This window comes from Pocillopora damicornis, chromosome 11 (genome assembly GCF_964200805.1).
Source record: "Pocillopora damicornis chromosome 11, jaPocDami1.2, whole genome shotgun sequence".
In the NCBI taxonomy this organism is placed as follows: Eukaryota; Metazoa; Cnidaria; class Anthozoa; order Scleractinia; family Pocilloporidae; genus Pocillopora; species Pocillopora damicornis.
In genome coordinates, this window is record NC_142680.1 from 6,480,586 (window position 1) to 6,502,700 (window position 22,115).

Consider the following 22,115-nt stretch of genomic DNA (forward strand, 5'->3'; position numbering starts at 1 on the left):
AAGCTGAATATGAACTCATCGAGCTCGAAACAGAAAATGGTGTATCATTGTTTATTTCGTGATCCATGACTGTATTTTGTAGCTATGCTGTTTCTCTATTTATACGCCAAGTTTGGACAGGGCCTCATATTACATTTTTTAACTTTTCATTTTCATTAATCCGGATTATAGCACAATGACATAAACATGCTATTTTTTCAATTTAATTTAATTTTTGCTGATGTAATGGTCGTTAAACCATCGCCTGCTTACGTTGATCGAAGGGCGCTAGACTGCCATACGAGAGGTCTTGAAAGGACTGGGGAGAGCTGTGAGCTGTGTTGAAATATATTACTGAAATGGCGTTGATGTTCAAAACAGAATAATAATAATAATAATAACAATAATAATGATGATAATATTAATAATAACAATAATAAAAATAACAATGCAAAAGAAGCAAAAAACAGATTGATGTAAAAAGCACTTTGATATTACATCACCAAACTTTCATATTTTATTTGATCTGTTGTCAATGCTTTAAAAGTACAAAAGGCAATTCATTACTTAGTACCAAAGCCTATGGCATTTTCGTTCAATCAACTATAAAAGGTATAAGCCTCTCATCATGTGATATAGTCTCATACCGTCCTGAATTTACCACAAAACCTTCCTTGGCTTAGCAATTAGCACAATATTTTAAAGATCTCACTAACGTCCTAAATAACCCTGGCAGTTCTTATCATCATTGGCAAAGAAAAGTCAGGTAAATTTTAATGATTTCAAGTACCAACTGAAAGGCGAGCTTTTCTGGGCACAAGTAATGCATATATTGATAATCATTAAGGATTGAATTTCATATTAACTTATAAGCCAGGCATAGGCAGCAATGTATAGATGAAGTGCTATACTCAGCTTTAAAACTCTTTTCGGTGGTCAATTTATGTTACCAACTCAGTTGATTATAATAAATAAACTACAGTGGAAAATCAGTTTAGTAGGACAGGAGAATGAATGAAGCATCTTTAATAATATAAATAAAGTAATTCCAAATCTTACAGAAATTTGACAACCTGTCAGAAGGCCATCCATGGTTTAATTGTTCAGTGACTGAGAAATGTGTTCTTCCAAGGTCTTTTTGCTCCATGTGTCACTGGCGTTCATTTCAATGTACGTAAAACCAAGCTCTTCACAAACCAGTGTTGCTGATGTGATTTTACCAACTCCTAGGAAACCGGACACAAGAGCTGCCTTAAAGGACGACCCATCTTGGTCTTTGTTGAAAAAGGAAGCTGTACGAAATAAAATTGCTTACAATTGTGATTCCATTACTAACATACTAACTACATGTATAAGTGAATGTCAAGTGAAATAAATTCATCAAAGTTCATAAGTTACAGCTCTTTAAAAAAATGTATCTCTGAATGTGGGAATAAAGAAACAATCTGGATTCAGTGTGAAAGGTATTCAGCCTACAGCTAGACAACATTTGCATCACAACTCAATTTAAGGTCTTCTGTAAAATATCTGTAGATTAAGGTTAGGTTCATGCACTAAACCCTTTTACTCCAAAGAGCTCACTATTACTTCTTACTGTCTGCCATCAAATTCATATGATTTGGATAATTTGGTATAACTTGCCTGCTCAATATTGTATTGATATTGAAAGGAGAAATCCTGTCTTGGTCTCTTATGGGAGTTAAAGAGTCAAAGTCAGCACAATTGCCAGAGGACTAATCTTGCCAAAGCTTAAATTAATTTCAGTAGCATCAGGTGACTAGGAGAATTGCTACCCCCCCACTAGAATGGTTCCCCTATCTGGTTACAACCCAAACTTTTTCATCTGCTTTCTGCATCAGTTTGCCTGAACTGTTTGCATACTTGCCTGAAGAGAAGTTACATGTACATGTATTTAAGGGAAAGGCATCTTGACAATCAGATACACGTGTACTCACATTTAGAGGCTGGTTTCTTTCTATTCTTTTCCCAGTCTCTCAGCCAGTTCATCAGCTTTCTCATTTAGCTCTTATCACCCTACTGACCAATAATCTGCTTCACTGCATGAGGTTGATATTTGTCTATCCATAACAGATTTGGTTCTCCTGCACACACACAAAAAAAATTACCTTTACTGTCAAAATCTTATGTAGATTAAAAACATAAAGCAACAAAAACAAAAAAACTGTACTTTCTTGTAACTCAATTTAAGTAACACAAACAAGTCTACAGATGGAAGTACAGTTAAATGATCCAACAGATGAACCTAAAGGTGGAATTTAGAGTAGTGGTAAAACTGACATGTGGGTGACTGGACAGAGGAGAACAAGGAGAATAAGTGACAGATAGAAAGACAGTAAATGGAAGAATGAATGTACACAAAAGAGCAGACAGACAGACAGACAGACAATCTGAATGACACTGTAAATTAAGTTGATGGAAGAAGGGAAATAGATGAACAAATTATGTTATCAGTTGCACACTAGCCTATGGCACTTATGACATTTTACTGGTACATGTATATCACATACATATGCATGTATTTTTATGTTATCAGTAATTTTAATACAAAGTCATGTACAGTACCTAGATGCACACAAAAGAAATTATATTCACTAAGTGTAATCATCGCACAATACATGTAGGATGCTTACTGGTGAGGAAATAATTTTAGGCATACAGCTGAAGTGTGAATTAAATTTTCAGTGAAGTCATACTCTTGTGCTAATTGTTGGAAAGGTTTGAAACACCCAGCTTTCAGTGCAGGTGATGATGATGGTGTTTGTGTTGTTGGAGATGACACAGATCTTTCACCCAGTTGTGACAAATCACCTTCAAACTGATCTCTTCCCTGGCTGAGGGACTCCATTGGTTCAGTTTTCTCCTTCTTCTTTGTCTTCTTCTCCACACTTGGTGGTTCATTAGCTGGTCTCGTTGCCTGGTTTTGTTCTGACAAGCTCAAACAGACCATCTTCATCTATTTGTGATGTTCCACATTGCTTAACCTAACAGATAAGCACCAAAGTAAAAAAAAGAAACAAAAAAACAAAAAAAAAACAACAACAACAACAACAAAGAAACCATAGGTTTCTTGCCAAGTAATGTTTAGCTATTCAGGGAAGGAAAGACGACTTTTAACCAGTTAAAAAGGTTTCTTAACAAAGAAACATTTAATGAACTCCACAGCAAGAAATATAAGCTTATGCTCATGTAAAAAAAAAACTCCTTTAGAAGCCAACAACAAAAAGAAAATGATAAATTTCTACCAAGGTAAATTTTTCAGTTCTTGTTAGTTTGCTATACAGACTTACAAATTGTCAATGAATTGTGTTAATTTATGTAAATTTGTGGCAAGTTTCCCAGGTGTTTTAGCTGTAAGCCGCACCTGGATTTGTTATAAAAATTTAGGGAAAAAGGTGCAGCTTATATGTTTATGTTCAGAGTTCTTTTTTTTTCCTCTTTTGAGCTGTACATTACAATGTGCCTTGGATCAGGAAAGTTTACTCTCCCCAGGATCCCATCCCATGACGATATAACTCTTTTTCTTGCTCACTGAGTGGGTAACTTTTCCACCATATCTTTGAATCAAATCTGCTGCCTCCTCTCCCTCAATACTCTTCAAGATTCCTGTAATAACAAATGTCAGTCCATCCAAACAGTTTTCTGCTTCCTAAAAATTAAATTATCAAGTGCATGCATAATTCAAGATGAGCAGACAAATAATTAATTCTTCCCTTGAAGGCCTCTTAATACTGTCCAAACTGAAAAGTTATAAATGGCGAAAAAGTAAAAAACTCTGTGGATACACCATAAACATTTCAGATCAATGTCAGCATCTGTGCACCTACCCCTTCCCTAACCCAACAACTGTCAACTGCTTACAAGTAGGGGTTAATGTTGTATTAAGGGAGGGGTAGGTGGGCAGTTTCTCAGACACTGATGTTGAACCAACATTTGAACATCAACTGATAGTAAAAGGATAAAATACATTTTTTTGTCAAACCTTTTAACTCCCATGAGTGACCAAGACAGAACTTCTCCTTACAATATAAATACAATATCATGCAGACTAGTGATGAGAATAAATACAAATGTCAATCAGGGGATTATTAGTTGATCCAAGACCAAATTCTCCAAACTAACATTACAAGAATTGTATAGCAGACAGTAAGGAGAATTACTATTGAGATCTTGGGAGAAAAAGGGTCTATCAAAGCATGCATTTTACAATTTTTTCCTGTAAACTGTATCTGCAGATTTTCCAAACCAGCTTTAATTCTGATAATCTTCATTTTCCTTTCTTCTGGCTCAGAAAATCAAGAGAAGACACCAGATGTAGAAACCAACCCCCCCCCCCCCTTAAAGCCCCAGTCCATGCAACTAGCCATATAAGTTTAACTTTCCCACAGATCATGCAAATAAAAAAGGTGTGAGCTTGAGTTAAAAGGTAATTGCAAGTACATTGTTATGCCAGCCATATTCCAGAATTGTCAGGTAAATTGCTCTTTTGTCAAGTGACCCATGTTTCCTATATTATTAGTATTGTCTATGTTATACATATTTCTTGTTATTTGTATTTCCTATCTTATTTCCAATCTCGTAATTTATCATTCCGTTCTTGATGTATTATGTTTGTAATACTTTACTTAGAAACCACTGGCAATGGCATGTAGAAAGAAGAGTTCAGTCCAGTCATCAGGAAATTAAACTCATCTAAAATTTATTACTGGCATGTTGGTTACACCAGGCTTGTGGAAAAAATAGTCTGGGTAAGGTGAAGTCTCAAGGTTTCTTTATCAATCACCTTTCAAGTTAATGAACAATTTCATTTTCCCTTCAGTCTGAGTAAATGAAAGATTAACTAATACTTGTCAAAATTGTGAAATAAGCATTAGAGTTGCATATTGCAACTGCTCTGCAGAATTAGTAAGCTGCAGTTTGAACAAATTTGTGGGGAATGCTCAAGTCCTGGATATTTTGAACTTCAGTGAAATTTAAGTAGCAGTGTATCACAACACGCTGTTTATTACCCTTAAACTCCCGTGTGATGTGATTTACATGTAACTTCTCCCTAAACTATTTATACAATATCCAACAAAAGAGTAGGTCGTTATCTTGATCTAACAACAAATTCCTATAACAAATGTACAAGGAAACGTCTAGAAACTAGAGAGGAGAATTAGCAAACAGATCTTGGGAGTTAAAGAATGAAGACAAAATTGCTTCATGTTATGACCTTGTTTAAGATTAAAAAAAAAAGGCAGAACATCGTAACTTGTCAGCCTCACTCAGCTAACCTGACATACTCAGGCAAACTATTGAAAATTATACCTACAAAGTTAGTTAACACACGGTACCATACCATTTCTGACATTCCAGTCCAGAAAGATACCTTGGGTTAGATATATGTAGTTGAATGAAACTTTTGGTTAAAACACGCTGTAAAATTACCTACCACGTATGGCAATAAATACCAATTTTGGCAATTTTACCAAACCATTTTAGTATAGTAATGTGTTCACATCACTCTCCGGCCTGGCCGCTAGTGTGCTATTAAGAGGCCGCCATATTTCAATCCGAGGGGGCTCTGGAGCCGGCGGCGTGCGTGGCTAAAAACTGTTGGGGTGTGTTAGGGGGAGGGGACGGTTACATCGAGCTTTGAACCTTTCTTTTTGAGAATAATCTACTTGTTTTAGCATGGAGCCCGTTTGTTTTTTTTTAGAGAGCCAGTATGTTTGTCCATTTGAGTAATTTTGGGGAGATCAATGCATATCTTGTGCCGCAAATGCCATGATGATTGTGCAACGAAGCAGGTTGTTGTTGTTTAGAGTATTACGTCACTTTGTGCCCCGGTCTACCCTCTCCTCTTCTTCCAAGATGGCGAACGAAGCCGAACAAAAGAATCTCAAACCTTTTCCGCATTTCGGAACTTTGGCGATCCATGCTGGCCAAGAACCCGAACAGTGGAATTCTAGGGCAGTTGTGCCGCCGATTTCTATGGCTACAACATTTAAACAGGATGACCCAGGAGTTCATCGTGTGAGTTTCTCGTCATCTTACGTGAAAAATTTGCAACGATCAACGCTGCTGTACCTCTGATCTTTCTGCTTCTTCTAGGGATTCGAATACTCGCGATCGGGGAACCCTACCAGGAACTGCTTTGAGGCTTGCGTGGCGGCTTTGGAGGGTGCCAAGCATGGTAAGGAAATATAGCCTTTATCCTCCACGTGAACCCCACACGTGGATAAAATTTTTGTTTTGGTTACTTATAAGGACATCACGATTAGTCCACATTATAAGCTTTGAAGAAAACAGAAATAATTGCTGGAAATATTTTGTCAAACTGGTTTTCAAAGTGATTTCTTCTAATGGAAAACGAACAAACATGTTTCTTGCCCCAGGGTTAGTTGGAATTGCTTTATGAGAAATCCTGGCCGGGGTTTGAAAAAGTTTGATGGCAATCCCAATCGTTTTCATAAAAGAGCAGAGATCAGAAAACCCTAACAAATAACCTCAATTGTGAAAACTCTGTAATACCTTCAAGGCTGTGCTCTAACGGCGCCCGGTCGCCTGAGGCGACTAACATTTGGCCTCAGGCGACTGAAAATATTTTCTTGGTCGCCCGGCCGGGAGACTGGCTGGTGTTGGTTTCTTGATTTACAGTCAAAAAAAAAAAAAAAGAAAATGTTGTTCAATCGGGCGCGCGTTGATGTTCAAAGGTCGTTCCACGTGAATTCACATGTAGCATAATCCTTGACTTTGAACTTGACTAGCTGCACAGTTTTAAAATTTTCAAAAGAAGTTGTTACTTCTGCTCTGATAGGCGTAAAGTACGGTCGGCGATTAATAAATCGCTGAATAAACACGGGAGTCGCTCTTCTATGCTAATTTAATATTTTAGCCGGCTTTTTACTGCCGTGTCTGCGAGGCAAAAACATAACTTAAGATTGTTTTTCCAGTAAAACACGATGTATAAAAAAGAAAAGATACGTTTTTTTTGTGATTGTTTTAGAAACGGGTATAAACTCTATAAGTCCCGCATTGTCCTTGGTGTCGTGACAAGTTATTACGTATCACGCGCTAAAAATAAAATCGACCGAATCCACAAAAAGCTCATTTGTCTTGAACATTTCACCGATAGGTTTTCAGGAGGTCAAAGGATACGATGTTTCATGAACATAAAAACAATAAATAAATGCACATAGTTCTATTTGACTCGTTACGAAAACAGTTTGTTTAATTTTTAATAATTAACTGACTGATTTATTAATTTGGGCGACCAACTAGGAGGCCCGGGCACCTCAGCTAAAATGTTTGGGAGCCCTTTGGGCTCCCCGAAATTTTGATTTGGGAGGCCATCTTTTAGGCCTGGGCACCCAAGCTAAAACGCTTGGGAGCCCAAAGGGCTCCCTGAAATTTTCCTTAGAGCACAGCCTTGACCTTTGTTATGCTCTCTGACCTCTCTCTTCAATAAACACATCACGTTTCTTTTTTGGGATTTGATGATTCTGGCAAGCTTTGAGACTCCCCCCCCCCCCCCCCTTCCAACCTGGTGTTTCTGCTGACTATCCTAGGGGTGGGTAACAAGACATTTCCTGAACATGTAGTCCTACTGATGAATGTTACTTATGCAGTTGAGTCTACAAGTGAACAATACAGACTTTGGCTTATTTAGAAGAACTTTCAATGTGTCTGGTAATTCCACAACTAGAAATAGTCAGACTTAGGGGAGTATAGAGGGGAGAATGAATTATGAGAACTGACTAAGAAGTACCAGTATGTGTTACAAAATTATTATGAAATGTGCAAGTTGATATTAATAATTACTAATGGCACGACCTCTCTATTTCGACACATCCTTAGGCTTGGCTACCTCTTCTGGTCTGTCAGCCACTATGTTATTGACTCACTTACTTAAGAGTGGGGAACACATTGTTTGCGTGGATGATGTATATGGAGGTATGCAGTGATTGAATAATATTTATATGATACTTAATAATTATTGGATAGTGTTGAGCAAAATCTTGAGATTTGGCAATGGGGAGCTGATAAATCATTTGCTTTTGACTGGGAAAAATAATTGTTTGTTAACACACTGACAATTCACAATATTTCAAGATTACAATGCTCAATAATTGTTTTACCATCAGACAACTGTTTTCAGGAATCACAACTTAAAGATGTATTGTTAACAGCAAGACACAATAAATCTGTTGTAACTATCAAGAGTGACTTGCATCTTATTTCAACTTACAATATCACCCCTGAATCAGACGTCAAGGTCAGGAGAATAAAGGAAATGACCACAAACTAAAGAAGCTCTTGACTGTTAAACAAACTCTCCTTGTCAGTGCCTTAGGACATGTATAGAGAACAGTTTGGAGAACATGCATACTGATGTTAGGTTGTAAAGGGTTAAGCATGGGAAAACCATGTTGTAAAGTAGAGACAATGTTTTACCATTGATGATTTAAGGTTTTAATAACCTGATTCCCAATTATAAAAGTACAAGAGAGATACACAAAAGTTACTGATTAAGCTGTAAGTGAATAAACACAGAAGACATACACAAAACTATTTATTATTATAATAAAGTATGTAAAGTATGCAGATTCCAAGTTTGCAACGTGTCATTAAGAGAGTTATTTGCATGATGTGTTTTAATTTCATGGAGTATTTTTATTACAGTATACAATAAACCATTATACAAAAAAGAAAGAAAGCAAGTAATGCATTAAAATTATTTCGTGAAAGGCCTGAAATTATTGAAAGCACTAAGTTTGCCGTCAGAGTAGGCAACATCAACATCACATCAACATCATATTCATGGGGGTTGAAAAGTTTATAGACTGAAGCAAACCACAAATTTATGTCTAAAAGCAAGTACAGACAGCTGTCAAGTGCTTATTTTGATTTCCAGATCTAGTGTGGACCCAACTTCAATAATACACAGCTTTTTTATACCAAACATTTTATCTGATTTTTTTTGTACTGACAGGTACCAATAGGTACTTCTCAAAAGTGGCTGCTGCAAATATGGGAATAGAAATATCAATGGTGGATGCAAGTGATTTGAGTAAACTGAAAGCTGCCATTAAACCTAAAACAAAGGTTAAAAATTTTCAGCAAACTATTATAATTACATGTTACATATTACTGATGAATATTAGTTTGACAGCTCAGAAGTCTCATACGTTGAGGGTAAGCCAGAAGTTTTCATGCGAAAGAATGCAGTTTGCTTCTGAGTGATCTTGAAAAAATATTTTGCTGAATAATTTTTTAGGGATTGAGCATTAAGAGGAGGAATTATTAAAATTACTTCATCTTTAAATGTGTTATCTATCAATTTTTGGCCTAAATTAAATAGTAATCAATTAAGCTTAAATGGGGAGAATAATGAAACTAATGAAAAATGGGATAGAGAAATCTTCTCTTTACCTATCAATAATTCTTTCAATTTTCACAGAAGTTTTTGGAAGAGCTAAATTAAGGCACCACACCCTCCCAAGGTGAAAAAATATATACTTTAATATACATACTAAGCCTTTTTGAGATTTGAGGAAAAAATTAAATTTTATTGCCTTTAATCCAATTTAGATGGTATGGATTGAGACTCCAACCAACCCTCTGCTGAAACTTGTGGACATCCAAGGTGCTGCGGAGGTTGTTCATCAACATGAGGTACATTTGGTTGCTGCAAGACATTAAAGGTTTAGTTCAAAGCGACAATTTGCTTTAATGTGGTGTGAATAATTTTCTGTCAATCTCTGCACCTGCACTACACTTTTTTTTTAAAATCTGTTCCCCCAACTAGTCAAACAAATGAAAACTTGTTTGAATTGGTGCAATGACCGCAGGAAAAAAAATGACTCTCAAGAACTTGTATTGGAAGCAGTTAACTTTATGCACAGACCTCTAAGAAACAAACTCAGAGTTTTTCTGGCCTTAGATATGTGGCTTGAGTGTATATCCACATACTGGATGCAGACGTTTCTCAATACTAACATTATCTCATATCCATAATTTTTAATCTGACAGGGAGTTATTTTAGTGGTGGATAATACTTTCATGTCATCATATTTTCAGGTATTTGAGTGGCGTTACATTTCTACCTGTTAATTACCTTAGGATATGTAGGTTTCTTTTGATTTTCTAGAGATAAATTTATAAAAAGGCCAGAAAGGCATGGGCATAGTTGGTCAGTGAGAGTGTTTGTCGAGGGGTAGGCTGTAATGAGTGCAGTGACTTAAAATACATACTAAATAACTGATAATAAACAATTATTGGATGAGGTTTTTGTGATATCCAGAATAATCAAGGTCTCGGTGCAGGTTCTCTGCCAAAGCTGAAGGCTGAGGCTGATAACCCTTACCAAGACCTTGATTTTTCTGGATATCACTAAAACCAAATCTAATAATTATTTTATTATACATTGAACAAAAAAAATGTTTTTGCCTCTTCAATGATGGCAAGCAACACAAAGCTTGCAAACTTGACATGATTACCCTTAGAAATCATGCACTGCAATCATACATGACAAGATATCCCTGCAACCTTGAGTGACCTTAATATGATTATATCAATATCAGTATCTGGGCAATTACCCACCTACCCCTCCCCTAACCCAACATTAACCCTAACATGTTATCAATTGACTGTTGTTGGGTTAGGGGAGGGATAGGTGGGCATTTGCTCAGATACTGATATTGATCTACATGATTATTGTATTAAATGAAGCTAGCTAACATCCCAGGTGCTGATTTGGTAAATTCACTGTACAATTTCAGCATATTAGAAAAGAGATAGTTACTTGGATGTATAATAAGATTTAAAACAGGATTACCAAGTACCAGTTAAGAGATAAGTACAAGCTATAAGGGAATACCTTTTGGTGTTATCTTGGCACCTTTTCACAGTGAATTAAACAGATTGGTAAAATCTTTATCTTAAATTAAAAATTTGTGAAATATTCCTTTGCAGCGCCCATTGTCTCTTGGGGCTGATGTTGTCATGCACTCAGTGACAAAGTACATGAATGGTATGGAGCTTTTACATGAGGGTTTCATTTTGATAATTACTCTTTTGAAATTATAGGCCATTGCTGAGCTGCCTTAGTGCAATAACTCTGGCTAAGTAGGATACCTCACTTTGATTTTTAAAAAATAATTAAGTCTTCTTACATTTGGGGAGGGGCTAAATGCAAATTAGGTCCACAAATTGGAAGATTCTAACTTTCACAATTGTTCCCTTTTTGCAAAACAGCCCTGACCAGTGTCTCCATAACCCCTCACTCCTTCTTTTTGCTCGACCATTTTTCTTTATTGTTTTTTCTAATAAAGAAGAAATTAAGGTGCTTTTTAACTCTGGGAAGCACTAGCTGGGTGAATACAGTATATTATAGCCAAGCCTACGATGCCAGAAATAGCTTGATAGATCATACCAGCGGACAATAAAATAGTTTTATGAAAGTTGTGAATACCCCATGCACTTGCTTGATAGAATTATTACTGACAACTGCAGGTCATTCTGACACAGTGATGGGAGTTATGTGCACAAATAATGATGAAATCTGCAACAGGCTGAGGTTCCTTCAAAATGGTAAGTAAATAGGTAATCATTTCTGTACTGAAAAAAGTTCTCTCCAAACCTTTAAGATTTAGCAAAGTTTACAAATTATTCAATCTATAAACTCTTCTTTTTTATTTTGTTAGCTATTGGTCCAGTGCCAAGTCCTTTTGACTGTTACCTTGCCAATCGTGGTCTTAAAACTCTTCACTTGAGAATGTGTCAACATGAAATTAATGCTACAGCTGTTGCAAAATTTCTGGAAGGAAACCCCAGGGTAGAGAAAGTTATGTATCCAGGTATGTTAGGGAGGGGAGAGTTGCGGTGGTATTTTCTATGAAGAGGTCAGCTGCAATGAAGTAACACACTGGCAGTTAGAAATTGTATGTTAGTTTGGTCACAAATTGCTAATAAGTTCTATAGTGAATGCAAATTTTTCAAAGGTAGGTTTGGAGAACTAATTGAAAGGCATATGGAAACATGTGTGAAGAGATAGCATATCTCTTAGTTAACCCTCTACACCCTAAAATCAATATGTAGATTCTCCATACTGTTTTCTAAACATTTCCTAAGCTGCTGATAAGGAGAATTTGTATAACAAACAAGAGCTTCTTTGGTTGATGATCATTTCCTGTATTCTCATGACCTTAATGTTTGATTCTGGGGATGATGTTGTAAGGAGAAATTACATGCTAGTCTCTTTTGGAATTAAAGGGTTAAACAGACCTGCTCAAAAACTATTGATGAAGCAGTATTTACATGGTACAGCATCATTGATGTAAAACTTTTTTTCAGGTCTGGAATCATACCCACAGCATGAACTTGCTAAAAAACAGATGACAGGCTTTGGTGGTATGGTGACTTTTTTCATCAAAGGGAATTTGGAGAATTCCAAAAAGTTTTTCAAATCATCTAAGGTAACTATTGATATTTATTTAATAATTTTTAAATAAAGTTAATTCAATTTTCAAATAGGCTTAAGGTTGGAATTCCTGTGGCATTCAGGAAATCCAAAAGGAAATCCATTTGTCTTACAACTATGATTTTTTTAATGTCTCATGTCACTAAATGCCATGAGTCTTTGTTTATCCTTTTCTTTCAGTTATTTACACTTGCTGAGAGTCTTGGTGGTTTTGAAAGCCTGACAGAACTACCGTAAGTTCAGCATGTACTTAAAACAACTAGCCAAGACTGTTAGAATGACTGGCTGAAAAGATATCGACTTGGGAATGGAAAGAAAAGTTCATTAAAATCAGGGATCTTTTGTTGGTTTATTTTCAGGGCAATAATGACCCATGCATCAGTTCCTGCAGATCAAAGGGAAGTATTAGGAATATCAGATACACTGGTGAGTATGATATCACTCATGGTCGGCATGGACAGCAATAGTTATTTTGTTTAAGAATCTGAGACTGCTGCCAGTCTTTTTTTCTCTTGTTTTGGACCGAGTATTGGGTGACAGGAGAATTGGATTTGAAACAACAAGTCTGGTCCCAAGGAAAACATTGATAACATGTTTCATTTTATCAATAGTTTGAGACTGCTGGCAGTCTTGTTTACTCTTGCTTTGCATTAAGCTCTTGGTGAGAAGAGATTTCACTTAACAAGCACAATTCTGGTCCCAAAGAACACATTAATAAGTTTTGTTTTATCAAGAGTCTGAGACTGCTGTCAGTCTCTTTCTCTCTTTGCTCGGACCAAGCTCTTGGTGAGAAGAGATTTTTCACTTGCCAGTGACAAGTCTTGTCCCGAAGGAAACATTTAATAAGAAGTTTTGTTTCATTAAGAGTTCGAGAGTGCTGGCAGTCTCTTATCCTCTTGGCTTGTACCAACTGAGCTCTTGATGAGAAGAGATTCACATGAGACAAAGGCAAGAAAAAGGAGAGTTCTTGTCCAGATGATAACTATTTGTGAATTACCATAGGAGTCCTCTCTAGTTGTAAAATATGATAAGAAGATAAACTGGCTTTCAGTCGTTTTCAAGAATCTTAGTATTTCCTGAGATGGATGGAGTAACAAAGCGTTTCATAAGTATGACTAATTACTTCTTTTCCTTCAGCAAAGTAGGAATAAAAGAAATAAGTATTCCTCACAAGCTCCATTTTGATTTAAATTGGCTGGCTTCGCTGAGATGAATTAACTCTCTGACCCCTGAGTGACTAGCAACTTATTTCATACCTAAAATTATGTCATCCCTGAATGAACAACAATGTCTTTATAGACATAAAGTATGAAGTTGCTCTTACAATATTCATGATAGAATCCTTTATAATTCCCTAGATTCGTTTATCAGTGGGACTTGAAGATACTCAGGATTTGATTGATGACTTGGACCAGGCCCTCAAACAAGCGGTAAATTGAATTGACTTGTACAAAATAATGAGATAAATGTAAAATTAATTAAAGATTGAAGCTGAATACAGTGTTAACCTGCCCAAGAAGACCTGAATATTGTTCATGTTGTTATGAATGGAAAGAATTATTTGACCTCTACCCCACTGGAGCTTTTCAGTGCCAATGTAAACAAAGAGTAGTATAAACATTCCAAATTGTAAACACAACTCAATTAAAATCCCAACAATCTATCTGCACAAACTAGCTGACTTTCTTCAGTGTGCAACCACCACTTTTAACCTAGCAGCAACCAAAAAGAAATCCATGGAGTACCAATTTTATAGCCCTGAGCATGGAACTAAGCAATTCCAAGCCCATTCTAAGAGGTGATTGACTTGTACCTTCTCCTAACAACATCGATACAAAATGCAACAAACAGCTGATAAGAATAGACAAGCTTATTAGTCAGAAGGCATTATCTAGATCTAACACCAAATTCTCTTAAATGTTCACAAGGAAGTATATAGTAGCCTGAAAAAGAAGAATTGTGAATCAAATCTTGGAAGGCTTACCTAATAGTAGTAACAACCAGTCCTATGCAATATTATTTGAGGGTGACTAAAACTCAATTTTATGGGAAATTATTACTGCTACTAAATGTAATGTACCTTTGTCTCTAATTTCTATGAATATATCTAATATATCTAATATCTAATATGTGAAAATTCATAGTTTTGGCTTTTGTTTCATACACAAAAGTTGTGCACAATTGCAAGATGTGCTGGATGAGCCATGTGTTTGAGCATGTAAATCCATGAACCTTTCCCCAAACCCATCACATTATCAAAATAGTCCACTATTGTGAGACACTTGTAATGTCTCTTGTTCTCCATGTGAACATAAAAGCTTACATTGTCAAACATTATCACACGTGTGTTTGACTCTGAACATCCCTAACATATCTTTTGAGGAAGAATGGAAAATGAAAGGAAAAAGAAAGATAAAACAAAAGGAGTAGGTAACGTAGAGCACCAAGAGTAGCCATGCTTTGTATAAAATTACATTTGATGCACTTTCAATTCATGTACCTGTTCTATTTGCATTTTAAAATTTCACGCCCTGTCCCCAGCCTGTCAATTAACCTGAGTGTACAACTCTGTTCCTTTTTTCACAATTTCTGCATTGACATGAGCTGTTCATTTTTACACCACTTTGCAGTTTTACTGCAAATTATACACTACAACTATTCAGCTGTAGGTACATTCAGTCACAGACTGTGTTTTATTTAATTGATGCTCTCCAGTTGTGCACAAATTATTTTAAACTTTACTAAAAATCTAAGTTTGTTATTACTGAATGCATAATGTGAAAACTTTCTCTGCAGGTGCCAGATTCTTGTTTGTAGGGAAACAAAATACAACCCATGATGAAATTTGAAAAAAGCGAAGGTAATTATGTTCTGAAGGTGATGAGCACACCCTTTTGGTAAACTAACCATTAAGAAATTGTCTTAGGACAGGATTTGTAAGATAGAGTATTATTTTTTGTTTTCTGAAGCATCTCTGTCAATGGGCCAGAATCTTGAATCCTTGAATCCTATTGACTAATTCTGTGCTCAGAACTGATCTAGGTTTTTGCAATACAGATCACAATCATGATTTTTTTTCAGTGTTATTTGTTGCAAAATAGAAAAAAAGCAAACCAGCAGGAAAAAAAATAAAGGTATTTTGCGGTTTTAAGGTCCGTCCATGTGAAGAGTGGTGCCTTTAGTCTTCAGCCTTGGCTGAAAATCTCTGGTATAGTTTTCTCATATGATTATTCTTCCCAGTAAATAACATATCCATGATGTTAAATACTGTTGTCAACTAAGTAAGTTTACACTTGTACAAGAAGGAGATAATTAGATTGAATGGGATTTTCAGTGGCTTTTTGCTGTAACAAAACGTTTAATAATAATAATAATAATAACAATAATAATAATAATAATAATAATAACAAACAAAGAAATACTGTGGGTTTGGTATAGTAATATGTCATATTTGTTTATGGATTGAGGTGATTTCATTCAGTGATGTATTAAAACTTTTATTTCATGATAAATAGGTTATGTCTTTTTATATTCTTACACAAGGTGTAACAACAAAACAAAAATGCTCCCAATTTGAGTTAAATTTACTTAACCCTTTAACTCCCAAGATTCCATTAGCAATTCTCCTTACTGTCTGCCATACAATTTATGTGATGTTAATTTGGAGAATTTAGATTTGGATCAACCAATAATCCCCTTATTGATATTTTCTTTATTCTCATTACTTGTCTGCTTGATATTGTACTGATAGTGTAAGGAGAAACTCTGTCTTGGTCACTATTGGGAACTAAAGGGTTAAATGAAGCAATAACAAGTGTATAAATAGTAATTGATATTAATACCATATGTATTAGACTATATAGAACTCTTTCCATAACCCAAATGAATATTTTAACAGATGAGTAAAGAGGGTAAGTTTCTAAAGAAACTGTGGTGTTGTGTCAATTTTATCAACTGAATTGATTAAGAAAATTAGCCACCCCAAAGAGTCTCTCTTGCTGACGTTTCAAGCATTGGCCCTTTGTTAAAGTGATAACCCTTCATCATTTGCTCCGAAGAGGAGCTAACACTTGAAATGTTAGCTTTAAAAACTTGTTATTTGGGCCAATTTAAATCATCAACTCACTTGATGAAACCAAATTATCTGCATATACTAACACCTGTGTTTGTAAATCTGAAATAGTAATAATTATTTTATTCATTTTGGATTGATTTGGAGAAGTTGCCAGTAAGTCTCTCTGTCAGGAAGTTCCTAAACTTTTTGTCTAAAAAAAAATATTTTACTGTAATAAATAACTGCAAAAGAACATGATTATCATTTGGTGTATTTTCTCCTTTAGGGTTTTAAAGCCACCTGGGAATTTGGAATCTGATATTTAAACCAAATAAAATATTGTACCAACACTAAATCTTCATTCATGTCTGTTTTACTTTATACCTGATTCATTTTCTCCTTATTTCATGATTCAACTGTTGGATATATTTTCAGTGGTTCAGAAATGACAAGTGTTAATTACTGAGGTCACATGTAAGATACTGAATGAATAAACATATCAAAGTGAAATCTTTCTCATTAACTGCCTCCCTCCCCCCCTCTTCCATATAGACTTCACACACAGCTCCATGTGAAGTTTCACCTAAACCTGAAAGATGACAGTACCAAATAAATAAGTTTCAACTCTTACACTAACTACCTGTGGCAAAACCCAAGCAACGCACCCAAAGGGGTGACTGTCACAATTCTAAATCTAACTATTACAGTTTGCAATTTCACTGTCAGCTCCCCTGTTAACAGAAAGGTTGAACAAAACTTCTTAATATAAGAGACTCACTAAGAAACTATGTCGAATCTTTTAGCAAAAAGTACCTGCTAACTGCCTATTGCTGTGTGAAATGTTGAAGTGTTGCTATGAAACTGCAAATGCTTGATGCAGAGACTTTTGTCTTGATGTCTTTTTCATGTCTTCTTTCACCTTCCACCTCATAAGCTCCAAACAAGCAGATGCATCTTCATAGCTGTCATGGCCATCAACTGTAGTAGAATATGACGGAATAATTTTTTAAAATATCTGTCAAACTTCTTAAAGTGTAAGACAAAGAGAAATCTAATGTAACAATTTCTGTGGAGACCGGGAGAATGAATAAAAATCAGTATCTGAGCAACTACACACCTACCCTTACACTTACCCAATAACAATCAACTGTAAGCAGTTGGGGTTAAGTTTGGTTGAGGGGAGGGATAGGTATGCAGTTGCTCAGATACTGTTATTGATCCAAGAATCCAAATATTGACATCACTAAGTAAAAGAAGGCCTAATAGGTCTCTAAATCCTGTCAAATTACCTGATGTTTCTTAATATGAAAACATGCGAATATCCCATTAGAAAGACACATTCTTTACAACTTTTTACCCAAACTGCTTCACTTAAAGACTGAGACAAATCACCAATTTTACAGTACATTTTACATGCCTTTGATTGGGTGTGAGGCTGAAGGTCACCTTGCTGTGATAGAGACCAGTAACTAGTTAGCATGATAGCAGAGTAATTCACAATTGAAAAGCAGCAACATTTGCATGATAACAAGGTCACCCTTAGCCTCCCTCCTTTTCAAAATCAATCAAGCATGAAACTGTAAAATGAACTATTACACAACTAAAGAAATTTCAGGGATCCAAACAAATAAGTCATAATAAAGATTTATGGTACAATGGACTGATGTGCACATTGTGCACAGTTTCCTCAAAAAAAAATTGTAACCATTTTTTCATCACCATTATCAAAACTTACCACTATCCTGAATAATCTTTTTGAGGTGTTCGGCTGTGAGGTTACGAAGAGCTCTCTTATAAGGAGGTCCCAGTCGGTGGGGAAATACCACGGAGGTATCAACTACTTTATTGTGAATTATCTGAGGAGAGATCAACCTTACTCAATGGCCAAATATCACTGAAGAAGCTGTAATGATGCTAATACTTGGTGCAAATATTGGAAATGTCTAGTCGCATAACTATTGCAACTCAGCAAGCCACAAAATGTTTCTAGTTCCAGGAATCCTCCTGATGACCCAACCCAGGAAATACTGAAATGTAGACTTTCTCTTCCTGCATCTAATTTGCAAATCATTGAGCCACAATGCCCTCTTTGCTTGCAGGGAACAACAGGGAGGTTAATTAAGCAAGATTCTTGTGGAAAAGAGAGTTTAAAATTTTTACATACTAGTCTGATCCGAGAATTAAAAGAAGAGTGGGTTTAAATAAGACTTTGTCTCTGCAATTTTCAATTGCCTAAAAGGAAAGACAACTTAACTGATACCTTGGTGATGCACCTAGATACAGCACATCACATTCTGTAGCATTTATTAGAGCTCCATAGGAAGTTCCCAGGGGGCCTTCTTGAAATTCTACTGAAACCCTAAGCTAGGGTAAAACTCCAGGTTAACATGAATGAACAATGCTGCTCTTCATCGTTTTTATTTCTATTTATATTGTACCCTGGAAACTTACCTTTGTTGCTTTGAGGTCACTTTCCAAGCTGTGTCCCACTAGTATAGTGTCTTTGTGAATCATACTCAACAATACAGCTTGCACTTCATGAATTGTTGTTGTCACACCATGCAGTGACTCTTCAGTCACTCCACTGAATCTAAAAAAAACAAAAACAAAATGCTCTGTTTAAACCTTCATCCTTGAGGATTTGCACATAGGAAGGCAAGTGGGAGTAAAAGATTCAGCTACGCTAGCTTTAAACTGTATCAAAATAGTTTAAATCTTGCCACTGAGATCAAAGTATTCTTGAGTAGCAAACCAATTTCAGCCCCAGTGCCCTAACTTTCACCCATTATCCAAAGTCCGCAAAACATTGGTCTTTGGTTTTCTGCAATTGTTCAACATTGAAAGGGGAGAACAGGCTCAGTATCCTGAGCTGAATTGAAAGCTTTGGAAGAAAGTTCAATACTATTCCTTTTGTTTACAAATTGATGATTGGATGCCTTACAAAGAAGTTAGGAAATTATTAGAAAAAGGCTTTTGAACAAAGGAATTAAGAAACCCTGATTAAATGTTAACCCTAGGTTAGTGCTAATTGGACTCCCAACAATCAGGACCTGATGTTTACCTTGTATTGTAATCAACAATGGTTCTTTCTGGAATGACAAATGTGTCATAGACTCGCTCCAAATTCCAGTTTATCACAGTGATGCGGGTTAGCTCTAGCCCTGAAGTGGTGTAACACTGAGGAGATAACAATGCAGTAACCATACAACATTTAGTCTTGGGAACTGATCAAGGTTCTGTCTCTCACAAGTTTTTCCCCTGTAAGTTGAACTAATTGAGTTTCCAGTATATAATTTAAATTTCTGTATATAAGTCACACTTATTAATTGTTTTGAGATCATTTTGAAAAGTTTTAGTTTTATTAAGCATTAAAATGTATTTTAATTCAATATTTTTATAACATTTTTCGTATATAAAATGTTTATTCATAACACAACCACATCAGCTGTGCTGTAATTTTAATAGTGAATAACTAAATGCTGTTACTACTGGTAATATGAAGTATCAATCACTAAATGGTAGATTGTTGTTAAAATAGGGTAGCAGATTAAATCTCAAGGAATATCCCCATGGTACCAATCAAATTCATTTCTATCCCTAAGAAGTAAGGAGAAGTTTGCAGTCCACTCAAGCTAAATGACCCATTCAGCTGAGCACATCCCAGTCTCTGCAACACAAGGTGACTACAAGTATTGCTCCCCCAGGATGTTAGTCCATCACAGGTTTCCTCCTCCTCCCTTCCCCCAATCACATTTTATTTGGTTTCCCTAACAGTTTGCCAGTGCCCATTTATACACTGGGTGGAAAGAGACAGTGTGGTATCCTGTGCTAGACCACAACACAATGACCCAGCCAGGACTAGTAACCAGACCTCTTCTGCATATCAACCCTTGCACCAACACATTTTCCCTCTCTCACACATACCAATTCCATTTTTTTTTTTAACTTCAATCTGAAAATCACTCCTTTCATCTGTAAATCAATCTGTCAATCTGTTTCCATAATTCCATTATTCATAAAAATTAAATACATTATACTAAATCTAATAACTATCTGAGTTGACAGAAATCTAAAAGCTATCATGAGATAAGACAAAGGAAATAATGTTACCATTTCACAGTCCATGGAAAATATTTTCTTTCGTTTTTCTACCAGCGGACTCACTATGGTAGTCATAAAGCCTTCTGTGTTATTCACATTGTCACACACATGAACCTGTCACAGAAATGTGAGATGTTTCCATATCTTTTCAGAGTTAACCCTTTGACTCCTAAGAGGGACTAGCATCTAATTTCTCCTTACAATATCATGCCTTAATTGAACACTAAGGTCACGAGAATAAGAAAATGATCACCAGCTTAAGAAGCTACTAATTGTTAAACAACTTCTCCTTGTCAGGACCTTGGAAAATGCATAGAGAACAGTATGGAGAATATATATACATACTGGTGTTAGCCAGTAATAATTATAAACAGTGTACTGGGGAGTCCTAACCTTTTTTTTTTGAACATTTTGCAATGTTCAAAGCTGTTGTCTTGGATTCTAGAGGAGGGGTAGGGGAAAGAGGGGAAAACAGAGAAGGGAAAGAGGGGGTAGATGGGAGAGGTGGTTCCAGATAGGTCAAGGGTGCTTGGCTATAATTAACTATCACAACCAGAGTGATTTAGACACTTAATTATGAATAAATATATGAATAAAATTTTGACCCAAAAGAATCTACCTTTCCAACACAGCACCCAGGGCTACCAGCATCTCCTTGACAACAAGAATAATTTGTAATTGGTTCCCCTGAGAGAATAAAATTCAGTTCAGCCGATTAAATATCCCTTGAAAGGTTTTGGCACTAAAGAAGTTTTGTAAAAGCAACTTTGTGCAATTGGTGAAAACTGAATAGTCTTAATACTATTACTTTCTTAACCCTTTAACTCTCAAGATCTGATCATTTAATTCTCACCTCTAGCTGTTACACATTTCCTTGTAAATTAGTTATAAGAATTTGGTGGTGGATCAAGATAACAAGTCCTGCCCGATAAGTTTGAGTATTCTGTCTGTTGGACTCACTACCTCTTTTCTGGATAATTGATGGATATTCTATGGAGAAGTTACTTTTTCATCAACTTCAAGAATCCTAGTTGATTCTAGATCAACCAATTTGATAAATTCCTCAGTTTTCCACAGGAGGAAAAAAACCTTGCCTAAAAAAACCACATAAAGTTCTCTCTCATAGACAGCTGCATTCTGTACTGCACTTACAAAATAGTTAATTTCTATATTACATATTTGTGTATAAAAAAAAACACTAATTGGTTGTCAGTTGTCATCACAGTCATACCATTAATGTGCAAACATGAAAAAAATAACCTCTTCTTCGAAATAATTTCCCAGCATGATACACACATTCTTCTCTTGTTAGATACACTCCGTCTTCAAGAACAACAAAAGGCTTGCCACAACGACAGCAAGTCCTACGTGTAGCTAAAATGGAAGATCATTTCAAATCAGCATTGAAAAAATAATTTAAAACTCTAACCAACTAAAATTAATTCTGTCAATAGTTGATATTTTTCTTTCTTCTTTTCCCTTTTTGCTTAACAGTGT

At 35.8% G+C, this 22,115-nt stretch overlaps 3 protein-coding genes and 1 pseudogene across 12 annotated transcripts in view; 2 read left to right on the forward strand and 2 right to left on the reverse strand.

Moving 5' to 3' along the window:
• Positions 1–17,027, forward strand: part of LOC149037206 (cystathionine gamma-lyase-like) — a 47,134-nt pseudogene extending 30,107 nt beyond the window's left edge. The window contains exon 14 of the transcript XR_016180918.1: positions 16,804–17,027. The product of XR_016180918.1 is annotated as a cystathionine gamma-lyase-like (transcript). The remainder of the gene's footprint in view (positions 1–16,803) is intronic.
• The window catches only part of LOC113678055 (uncharacterized), a 47,289-nt gene that overhangs the window by 16,987 nt on the left and 8,187 nt on the right, over positions 1–22,115 (reverse strand). Inside the window, exons 7-14 of one of the 5 annotated variants that reach the window (XM_089186784.1) lie at positions 21,879–21,992; positions 21,238–21,305; positions 20,628–20,732; positions 19,579–19,694; positions 18,969–19,107; positions 18,253–18,373; positions 17,331–17,495; positions 15,947–17,106 (exon numbers count right to left, since the gene is read on the reverse strand). In XM_089186784.1, coding sequence (XP_089042910.1) covers positions 17,371–17,495; positions 18,253–18,373; positions 18,969–19,107; positions 19,579–19,694; positions 20,628–20,732; positions 21,238–21,305; positions 21,879–21,992 — 788 coding nt within the window. In that variant the 3' untranslated portion in view covers positions 15,947–17,106; positions 17,331–17,370. Of the gene's footprint in view, positions 1–15,946; positions 17,496–18,252; positions 18,374–18,968; positions 19,108–19,578; positions 19,695–20,627; positions 20,733–21,237; positions 21,306–21,878; positions 21,993–22,115 lie in introns of those variants that run through there. The other 4 variants (XM_089186785.1, XR_016180912.1, XM_089186783.1 and 1 more) reach the window with 4 other exon arrangements.
• On the reverse strand, positions 451–2,981 carry LOC149037208 (replication factor C subunit 1-like). Of its 3 annotated transcripts, none has more exons than XM_089186813.1 (3): positions 2,809–2,981; positions 1,935–2,081; positions 451–1,271 (listed from the first exon to the last, which is right to left on the reverse strand). In XM_089186813.1, exons 2-3 carry the CDS (start codon positions 1,996–1,998, stop codon positions 1,075–1,077), a joined length of 261 nt encoding a protein of 86 aa, XP_089042939.1. In that variant the 5' UTR covers positions 1,999–2,081; positions 2,809–2,981; the 3' UTR covers positions 451–1,074. The 3 variants fall into 3 exon arrangements, with proteins under 3 accessions (XP_089042939.1, XP_089042940.1, XP_089042941.1); XM_089186814.1 differs by having other exon boundaries at positions 2,631–2,981; XM_089186815.1 differs by lacking the exon at positions 2,809–2,981 and having other exon boundaries at positions 1,935–2,334.
• Positions 3,984–14,982, forward strand: LOC113682601 (cystathionine gamma-lyase). Of its 3 annotated transcripts, XM_089186797.1 has the most exons (14): positions 3,984–6,015; positions 6,094–6,175; positions 7,840–7,935; positions 8,975–9,087; positions 9,574–9,657; positions 10,015–10,062; positions 10,957–11,014; positions 11,497–11,574; positions 11,688–11,840; positions 12,337–12,458; positions 12,644–12,696; positions 12,823–12,889; positions 13,822–13,893; positions 14,392–14,982. In XM_089186797.1, the coding sequence occupies exons 1-14, from the start codon at positions 5,767–5,769 to the stop codon at positions 14,449–14,451; spliced, it is 1,335 nt and encodes a 444-aa protein (XP_089042923.1). In that variant the 5' UTR covers positions 3,984–5,766; the 3' UTR covers positions 14,452–14,982. The 3 variants fall into 3 exon arrangements, with proteins under 3 accessions (XP_089042923.1, XP_089042922.1, XP_089042924.1); XM_089186796.1 differs by lacking the exon at positions 14,392–14,982 and having other exon boundaries at positions 5,572–6,015; positions 13,822–13,948; XM_089186798.1 differs by lacking the exons at positions 12,644–12,696; positions 14,392–14,982 and having other exon boundaries at positions 5,572–6,015; positions 13,822–13,948.

Bases quoted from the DNA above. Each gene is read 5' to 3' on its own strand.
- LOC113682601 (XM_089186797.1), top strand. From the start codon at position 5,767: ATGATGATTGTGCAACGAAGCAGGTTGTTGTTGTTTAGAGTATTACGT. The intron at 9,088-9,573 runs GTTAAAAATTTT...AATCCAATTTAG, and splicing joins CCATTAAACCTAAAACAAAG to ATGGTATGGATTGAGACTCC. The intron at 11,015-11,496 runs GTATGGAGCTTT...TGACAACTGCAG, and splicing joins AGTGACAAAGTACATGAATG to GTCATTCTGACACAGTGATG.
- LOC149037208 (XM_089186813.1), bottom strand. From the start codon at position 1,998: ATGAGAAAGCTGATGAACTGGCTGAGAGACTGGGAAAAGAATAGAAAG. The intron at 1,272-1,934 runs GTGAGTACACGT...TATTTCGTACAG, and splicing joins AAAGAAACCAGCCTCTAAAT to CTTCCTTTTTCAACAAAGAC.